This window comes from Oreochromis aureus, linkage group 13, assembly GCF_013358895.1.
Source record: "Oreochromis aureus strain Israel breed Guangdong linkage group 13, ZZ_aureus, whole genome shotgun sequence".
Lineage (NCBI taxonomy): Eukaryota > Metazoa > Chordata > Actinopteri > Cichliformes > Cichlidae > Oreochromis > Oreochromis aureus.
Genome location: NC_052954.1, coordinates 31,739,779 through 31,749,915, shown reverse-complemented (window position 1 = coordinate 31,749,915; position 10,137 = coordinate 31,739,779). Strand labels below are relative to the sequence as shown.

The 10,137-nt window shown below is 38.2% G+C and overlaps 1 protein-coding gene across 1 annotated transcript; it reads right to left on the bottom strand.

The window, feature by feature from the left end:
• Positions 1-3: 3 nt before the first annotated feature.
• On the bottom strand, positions 4-8,747 carry LOC116315378. The gene is made up of 8 exons (XM_031733658.2): positions 8,458-8,747; positions 6,377-6,476; positions 5,538-5,633; positions 4,095-4,916; positions 2,093-2,230; positions 1,649-1,709; positions 1,153-1,277; positions 4-256 (listed from the first exon to the last, which is right to left on the bottom strand). The coding sequence occupies exons 1-8, from the start codon at positions 8,500-8,502 to the stop codon at positions 228-230; spliced, it is 1,416 nt and encodes a 471-aa protein (XP_031589518.1). The 5' UTR covers positions 8,503-8,747; the 3' UTR covers positions 4-227.
• Between the last annotated feature and the right edge of the window lie 1,390 nt (positions 8,748-10,137).

The following is a 10,137-nucleotide window of genomic DNA, read 5'->3' as shown; positions in this document are numbered from 1 at the left end:
AAATGCCTTTTTCGTGTTTTAATCTAATAAATTTCAGTATTGGACATCACACAGAAAACAAACAGCCACAAGTAACACATGTTTCCCACATTTTAGCCAGAGAACCACACAGATTTCAATGCACATGCTTCCTCTTTTTTCTTTCATGGAATAAAGATGAATTGAGGAGTTAATGGAGGGGGAGAGGTTGAGGAAGAGTGTAGAGAGTTGGAGGCACCATTCATGGATCATTTGGACTCCTGGTCCAATTTGGGATCTAGAGAGAAAACAGCAGAAGTGTGTTAATTTCTTTTAATCATCTTGTAACATTTTTGTCATTTCATGTTACTGCCCATCATTAGCAGTGCTACAGAACAGCAGCATCATAAGATTAAAAAGAGAATCATCTCCACAGGGAGATATTCTAAGCATTTCTATACATTTTAAATGAACAGCTTTTTAAAAAGGTTTTCTTTTTGTATTCCTACTATAAATCAACACTTTTAAAAATGCAAAGGGAGGTTTCTTCCTGTTAAAAGGGAGTTTTTACTTTCCACTGTCACCAATGTCTTGCTCATTGTAGTGTCTCTACAATGCAGACAATAAAGAACATTTTGAGGTGACTGTTGTTGCAAATTGGCACTATGTGAATAAAACTGAACTGAAATACTCCCCTTTTTGGGTGTGAGGGTAACACTGCTGATGTTTCTGTTTCTGTCCCATCATACTTCTAGCTGCTGCTGTGATTAGGTATCCACCAATACGATATTTGGAATTAAGGATCTCAATCAGATTTCTGTAACAACACGCTGTATTGTATGATGGTTCACATCAACCTGCAGTTCATCCATCTAGCAGTCTAAGTAGAGACACTCAGACCTCCCTCTACCCAGCCACCACCCCCAGATCTTCTGGGGGATATGAATGCAGTATGTCTTGGGTCTGTCCCAGGGTCTCTCCTCACTTAAAATTTGAGCCAGATCCCCAAATTATGCAGTAGAGCTCCAATTTTTTCCCATTCATGAATCTATTTTATGAGGCAAATTTGCCACCTGAAAAGGTTGGAACAGAGCGGCGTTATTCTTTATACACAGTCCAGGTGGATTTCTCATACCACTCTACAATGCCATGTGACTGAGTGTTTCCCATCACTCCCTTCATCATCTCTCTCACCTGTGAAGGTGAACTGAGGGAAGCTGCTGAGGTCTCCTCCTCCATAGACTCTCTGGAGCTTAGCCGTCTCCTCTGACAGGTTCTTTTGGTAATCTGGCTCCGCCTCCAGGAATCCTGCATTCAACCTTAAAGAGTGAGATGACAAACTCAGCTGATGTCTCTCTACACGGTTTGCTTCCAGTTAAAGAGTTTCGCTCATACAGTTTTTATGAGGAAAAGGATACTCAAAGTTAAATGAGAATACATGTAGCATGGAACAAACAGTAGGAATAAACAGTCCAAGTGTGGCCAATATATTACCTGCCAGACACTTAGAGAAAATGTAATTACGGTTGATTTTCTGATAATTGGATTTCAATAGATAATTATATCTGGTAGTGTGGATAATGCTTCTGAGGAAATTTACAATAATTAATGTGTTGGTTATTCTAGCTGTAATGTAGACTCTCTAAATGTTTTTCATATTAAATTGAACTGTAGCTCTTTATTTCTCTACCTGTGCAGATTAGTGTATTCTCTGATCTTCTCCAGGAAGAGTCTCTGCACAGGATCCAAATCTGAAAAACACACATTAAAACAACATTTTCTGACCTCTAGCTGCCACTGGGCATTGGGAAATACAGCATGATCAAAGTGAGACAACAAAAAACACAGATACCATTAGGACATAAAATGTACTTTAATGTAGAAAAACTACCTTATAGGTGTATATGTCTGCTAAAAACAGACAGAGTGTATCAGTATATACGTAAATGTTGCTGAAACTCTGATAATTTATATAAAGAGGTTTTAAAAAGGTGGGCACCAAATTTTTGTGTCACCAATTATCCATACAACCAAATGTGGGAAAAGTCTGTATAGAAAGCAGCGAGGCATAGAACGGCAACATGACTGCTGAAACTGTGTCTATACACAACCTGTGACTATGTGTGCTCTTTACCTGTGTGTGTCCCTGTATCTTCTTTATCTCCTGTGGCTCCTTCCTCTTCTTGTACCAGCAGCTCCTCTTTCAGAGGAAGAGGAGGAGCTGGATGATCATCTGACTCTGCAGCCACGTTATCAACAGAAGCTGTTACAACTGAAGAAACAGGACAGTGTAAAGTATGTGGGTCCAGAGCTTTAATTGACACATTCCTTGGAATTTATAGAAAAACTGAAAACTCTTTCTGCCTTTTATCTGCTTTTATCAAAGTTTGAATTAAGGTCTTCATCACAGAGTTTATATTTCAGTGTTTTCAACTACGTTTAACCCCACAACATCCATCAGCCCCAATACAGGAGTATTATGAATGAATTATATGGTATTTGTATACAAACCTTAGTCTTCATCATATATACAGCAGTATAAGCACCAACTGTGCCCTTAAGCTTCATAACACTACAGGGTGGGCCATTTATATGGATACACCGTAATAACATGGGAATGGTTGGTGATATTAAAGTCCTGTTTGTGGCACATTAGTATATGTGAGGGGGCAAACTCCTCAAGATGGGTGGTGACTGGTGGCCATTTAGAAGTCGGCCATCTTGGATACAACTTTTGTTTTTTCAATAGGAAGAGGGCCATGTGACACATCAAACTTATTGGTAATGTCACAAGAAAAACAATGGTGTGCTTGGTTTCAACGTAACTTTATTCTTTCATCAGTTATTTACAAGTTTCTGACCACTTATAAAATGTGTTCAATGTGCTGCCCATTGTGTTGGATTGTCAATGCAACCCTCTTCTCCCACTCGAGTCTTCTGAAAACCAGCTACATTTTAATTGGTTTGTTAACTGAGTGTGAGGCTTCACTTAAATAGAAAATAATGGTGGAGATAATGTCATCTTGTAAGGTGGGTTGGCATCAAGTACATTTAATTTCATTGATTTCATTATTAACCTCTAAAAAGAGCCTACTCTGTCACCAGAGGTAACCACTTTATGTAATAAATGACAATTTACAGTTTAATTTTTACTTATTTTAAAGGAATATATGACTTAAGTTGAACGTTTGTAAATGTTACCTAGTGTTATTCATCTTCACACATTTGTGGTGTACCACACGGATTGATTTGGGGTCCCATTTTATTTATTTTTATTTTCTCCACATTAGATCCAAGGCTAAAATCAAACCCAAGCTCTGAAACTTTAACCTGTAAGAAGTAGTGCTGTCAGCGTTAATCTTGTTAAAATTACGTTAATGCCATAACCGCGTTAAAGTGGCAAATCTCTGTTAGAAAGTTAATACAGATCGCTCCATGCGTGGGGCTGCACGGCGTCAATGCATCAGAGCTGTAGGCTCGTTAACATGTTAGCGTTAAGTTATGGCGTTAACATTAACGTCATTTTAACGAGATCAACACTGTCAGCACTAGTAAGTTTTTCAATTTATAGCAGCAGCTACCTCTGCTATCTTTCTGTACATTTTAGGATTGTTTTTTTAATTTTACTGACTACATGCAAACACTTCTAGAACAGGAACTGGCACCAGATTGGTGGAAAAGGGGCATGTGTGCTGCATCCTTTTTTTCATTGTGAGATTCCAGTTCAGGAAATTTATATATTGTTGCTAAAAAAGAATTTTAAAAAACCCTAAACAAACTGTGGTTCATTTTAAAGAGGTAAAAACTTGATGTTCTTTAAAATTTTAAATTAATCATCCACTTTTATGTGGAGTTACCTGGTGGGCAATTTTCTACTTGATGTTTTTCCTTCACTGCATTTCTACAAAGTGGCCTATAGTATCTGCAAAAACACATTCATTTTATATTTAAATATGACATAGAAATAACTTGTGGTGGAGTGCTGTGTGTGTTCAAACTGGATTTCAGTTAAACTAATCTGACTCTCCTGGATCTAGCTCTTGGTAAGAAAACCAGCTAACGTACCAAATATCAGTTTGCCTTTAAGAAGCTGTTTCTTCTACCATCGCTTCACCGCTCACAGGAGTTTAACTTACCATCCTGACTGTCTGCTGTTACAGCCTCCTCAATAATCTGGCTCTCTCGTGCACCCTCTACATTAGCAGGAACAGTAAAGAGCAGCTTCTCCATCAGCACATCAGTCTGTAGATCTTCAGGCAGAGAATCGACTTCAGGCAGAGACACAAGGTCAACGTTTGTAGCCTCAGTCATCTCTTTTGTAGTGGTTTCCTCCTCTACCTCCATCTTCTTCTCTACAGCAAGAGCTGCAGCTTCTTTCTCCAGATAAGTTGAGGTTTCACTCAGAGATTTGTTTTCCAGAGTTCCCAAAGACGCCTCAACTTCAGCCAAGGTCATAGACTCAAGAGACATGGTCTCCAAAACATTTCCTTCGGGCTCCGCTGCCCCTTTTTCTTTGTTCTGATTGATCACCCCATCGTTTAGTCTCAGTTCCTGGTCAGTGTCAGACGACTGTATTGGTCCTTGCTCAGATCCAATCACAGCTTCAGGGACTGCTGATGTTTCAGCTTCCAGTGCATCCGTAGCTTCAGGGATGGAATCTAGTGTTAAATTGCCCACCTCTGTTGCACCTTCAGAAACAGAAACATCTTCTATTGGCATCTTCACTTCCAACTCTTTTGGTAGCTCCTCTCCCTTCTTGAGCGAGTCACATGTTTCTTGCAGAGCTTCAGTTTCAAGACTCCCCACATCAGCCTTCACTTCTGCTAAAGTTGACTCAAGTATCATGGCTTCTGCTTTGCTGGCTTTCTCCTCTTCTTTCTCCAAAGAGTCTGTGTTAGCTGCTTTGTGTGGATCCTGGGCTGACCTGGTATTTATCATGGCGGCAGCTTTGGAAAGCTCTGCAAGAAAAACGGTCTTTCACCAGAATGAAACCTTCTCACCTTTCCTGGGTTTTTGTTAATTAGTGTGTAGAAATAATGGATTTCTTTTAAGTGATTCAATAGCAAGCAGGCAGGAATTTGTCACTACCTTTATCATACTCCATATACTACTCTGACAGTTTAATGCATGCAGTCAAAAGTTTTGTAAACATATAAGAAAGAAGAAAGGTTTTTGTTTTTGCATGCAGTCATTACTGCCAAAATTTAGACCCTTTACTGTTAGCATCCGCTACGCTATATATTAGCTCTCCTGCCATGATAAACAGAGTGTAACACAGATCTGAATACATCAGCTGGTTTCACTAATACCCACTTCAGCTTTTTGAATCAGACTTTTCTAAATCTTAAGATGATGACTAGAGAGCAGTGAAATTGCACTGTTCCATTAGCCCTCCTAAAAATCCCAATTCTGTTTTTAATGGATACATTTTGGTTTCCTAACCAGGCAGCAGTACAAAAAAACTGTTTGTAGAAACATTTTACTCATATATTTACAATAAATTAATTACACCACTATTACACCTCTAAGTCGTGTCTACAAACTGTTACTCTGACTAAGCACATCCTGAATGTACTGACCTTCACCAACAGCAGGGGGCGCTGTCCCCGGCCTCCTTTCAGAGAGTTTGTCCAGAACTTTATCAACTTCTTCTGCAGGCTTGGCCTTGGCTTTCTCTATCAGCAGAGAGAAGACTGTGAGCAGTTTGTATTCCGTGGGGTAAATAATCATCTTCATATTTTGTCAAAGCAGGAACTGAGATAACAGATACAGTTACGTTATTAGATTTTTAACAAGTTTCTAGAGTAGCAGATATAGCAGTACTTCTTGTTAGTATTATGGACATCAGACCACAGCACCATTTTGATTATTAGAAGTAACCTTCGCCTACCATAACCAGCTGCTTCTTATACACATGCACGTTTCTGTTGTGGTTTAATTAAACCTTTAATGTGTAGTTATTTTTTTGCAGATGAACACCATCAAAAGAATGTGCCCTGTCATGCATTCTTAACAGGCCACTCAGCACGCATTAGCAGAATGCTCACATTTTATGGGCAAAATCATCTTACCTGTCAGTGAAGCTAAAAGAGACTGGAAGACTGGAGTACATGAAAGCTGTTTTACTTTTGTTTAGAGGGATTTTTGCATGAAATGTGGGACTTTTGACTGGAAACAGATATAATTTTTTTAAGCCATTGCACTCATTCCTATTCACTGAGGACTATCTTTAGGTGCAGGCAATTTCTGCACAACAGGAAGTGGAATAACCCCCAAAATCAACTACTATACTCTTTGTCTGCTGCGACCTTTGCTGCATACAGTACTTTTCTTTGTCTGTCTCTCTCTGTGACCTTGTTTCCAGCCTCTGTCTAGACTGTCAAAAGAAGACAAAAGGAGAGGACGTGTGTTTTCTTACTGATGTGTGTTCTGCGTGGCGGGTCTCTGTCTGATGGTTTGGAGCTGAACCGAGCAGCCTGTGGCGTCCACATCACTCTACACAGCTCCCCGTGGATCCGCTGAACATGCAAACATACACAACCACACATAAATCATAAATCCTCATTTCATTGTAAAACTCTGTTTCATTTTTTTAAATAATTTACTTTCAATTCAATTTTATGTATTTATAAGACCTTAAAATTATACAAAGAAAATAGAGAAAACCCCATCATTCATATGACCCCCTATAAGCAGATGCTTTGGCAACAGTGGGAAGGAAAAACTGCCTTTTAGCAGGAAGAAGCCCCCAGCAGAAGGGAGGGGCATCCATCTGCTGTGAATGGTTTCCAAGACCGTGCCTAAAAAGGGGCATGTGAGGTGGGACTAAGCCCTGGACTAGAGTATTTTATTCTTACAATGTGCGTTATGTGTTGTAATAGTACTCAGTACACAAGAGAAAATGCTTATATTGCATAAACTGAATTTTATCTCGCTCTGCTTCTGAAACAATCTTTGCCTGTCATCCATAAATATTAATATTTTACAAATTCACATTTAAAAATAAGAGAAAAACACCATCACAAATTTTTGATATAATACTAACAGAATCTCACTCTGTCTACAAAAACACCCCCAAAAACCAAAAAAGTTAATTTGGATTTATTACAATAAAGTTAAACGGAAGTGTTTTCCCCCATTCATCTGATTTGGGATTAATAGCGGATTAATAGCCATATTACCTGATATTTAGCCTCAATATTTTGAAAAACCTTAAAAAGCTTAAGAAGCATTTTACATAATAATAATTTAAAAAACATCTCTCAAAAAGTTTGAGAGTAGCATTAACATCTAAAACAGCCCATCTTCATCCTTTGAAGATGCCTTTTTGCTACAAGCGGTCACCAATTGTTTGATTTGGCAGTTTTGTGTCGGGTGCCCTTCCTGACATAAGCCCAAAGAGGATTTGTGCTCTGCCTTCATCCTTTGAGATTTTTTTTTTCTTTTTGTTAAAGAAACCAAATGACAGCAGGAATATAAAGTTGTGCAGATTTTATATTAAGAAGTGTATCATTCCCTTGGATTTTTTCATTTAAATATCAGATGGTCCGGTCAGAGGTATTTGATGGACTGACTTGGAATTACGTCACACTCTCATTTCCAGGATGGCCTTGGAAAAGACAAACACAAAAAAGAGAGAGGCCTAAAAAAAAAAGAAAAAAAGAAAAAGAACCTGAATAGTAGCACAGGTCTGAGAACATTTTACACGCCCACTGGTAAAACACTGCCCCCTGGTGGTAACAGTTTATTTTACAAACAGTAGACAGACGAACTTTAATTAAATTCAATTTTCCACCTTACAGTGCACGTAATAACGAGATTTCATTGCATTGGCTACAGTTGTGCAAATAATAAGGAGTATTCAAACAAAATCACAAAAACAAGAGTGGTAAAAAGTCTAATTGCATATACAACTAAGTACAGATATAAATATGTTGCAAATGTCTGCGCCTGCTTTTTATTACACATTACAAACATTTAGCAGCTTTAAAGCCTGAGTTATTTAATATGCAGATATTATACTACTTGCATAAAATGATCTCCAACTTAATGAAACAATAATCATGATCCAGTTTGACTGGTTAGCTTTTGTAAAATGATTAGTCTAAATTAGTCTAAATACTTGCAGTTATTTAGTATAAAACCATGCTTAGACTCTGTGACTGAGCGCCACTGCCATCTTTATTAGAGCACAGAGTTTCTCATGAGCCTGAAAACCATGCCTAGTTAATCTAAACTGGACTCATTTACAATAAAATGATCCCGTTTCCTGTGGGGCCTCTCAATATTTAGTCCCTAGAGCTCTCTCAGTGATGAGCTGAGGATTTGGATATTACAGAGTTTCAGAGAATAAAACTAAAACTTGTTATCAGTTTGTGTGTGTGTGTGTGCATGCCAGGCTGTTAATCCATATTAATCAGCTGTAAAGTAATGAGAAGCTGCAGACACAAACTCGTTTTATCAGCTACAGAAATAAATGTAAAAATAAAGTATACCTACTCTGACACTCAGTCCTGTTGCAGCTCTGAACAGCGCAGCAGCCATGCTGGTTTAAATAAAATTTCTCAGAAGTTTAGAGAAATATTCCCAGTGTGTGTTTGGGAAGTGATCCTGAGGGGTTTCCTCCCTCTCTGGGAAAGAACTGAATGTCCCGAGCCTCCCTCTCCTCCTGCACCGCTGTTACCTGGGTCGGTTTAAATAAAGTTTGCTTGGGTGTGTTTTTGCTGACTGTCTCATGCGCTCAGCTCTCAGCTCAGTTGTCGTTCTGCCTGTTGTTTTTTTCTTTTCTTTTTTTGTAACAACAATTGCATAAAGAATTTGCTTATTTCCTGCTGGTATTTTCAAAGTAAAAGCTGAAATAGTTCAAACATCCAAATATATGTTGCTGTCAGACACAGATCGGTTAATGCAGTGGTTCCCAAACTTTTTTTGCCAGGCCCCCCTTTTTTACAAGAAAAATGTTCGCGCCCCCACCACCTAACCCCCGCACAAACACATCCTCCAAACACACACACCCATATTTTGTTTACGAACTCCATTGCGGTTTATTTCACACCTCAAACATTTAGTAAACAATTAAGCAAATACAAGTAAACGGCAATAAATTACAGGTAGTAATAAAATATACTACTAACTCTTTTACGCTACGTCCACACCTACACGGGTATTTTTGAAAACTCAGCTGTTTCTATGCGTTTGGGCTTTTTCGTCAACACGTAAACGGCGTTGCGATTTCGAAAACGGAGATTATTTAAAACTCCTTTTTTTGCGTTTACGTGTGGACGAGGATTACAGAGTTCGCGCAACGTCAAAGGTATGTGCCTCTTTTCACGTCACGCTGTGCGCCACGTTATTGTTTACATGAGATGAATTGCAGAATGGCAGATAGAGACAAAATACTGTTAATCTGACTATCTTCACGTTTTACACGCTTACATACACACACGCAGTTACTGTCCCTCCATTTAGAAAGGCAGAGGCGTCACGGTGTAATTATTTTACGTGTAGTTGTTTTTTTTTTTTTCCTGTGTAATAATATTCAACATTGCTGTCAATACATTTTTCAAAAAATGCCTCTCTGTGCAAAATGGGTTTAAACACATAAACAACTGTGAGATACTGTTTGTCTGTGATTTGAACCGGGGAACAAATTACGGCAGGATCAGCCTGATATTATTTGTATCCCACTGTAACTTTACTGCATAAAGAGCTAACATCATGTTAGCTCTTGATTTTTAGTTCACAAACACTTCCTGTAATAACTAACTAATGTCAGGAGTAGTTAGTTATTGTGTGGATGCTTTAGGCATCCACACTATTGAGTTCCTGTTTCTCTTTATTGTGTGGATGCTTTAAGCATCCACACTATTGAGTTCCTGTTTCTCTTTATTCTTTATACTTTATTGTGTGGATGCTTTATGCATCCACACTATTGAGTTCCTGTTTCTCTTTATTCTTTATACTTTATTATTCTAGTTGCCACTTTTTGTACGTTTTTTGGCACTTAACTACTTTAACAATTTTCAGCCGATTTTCACCGTTCAAATTTTAAACTATTCTGCTATTTCTGCTAATGATGGCTATGACTTTTGGTATTTTATGCTATATATACTTTTAAAATATTAAGCTTTTTATGCTTTTTTGTCCCATTGAAATGAATGGAAAACTTCCACAATTCTG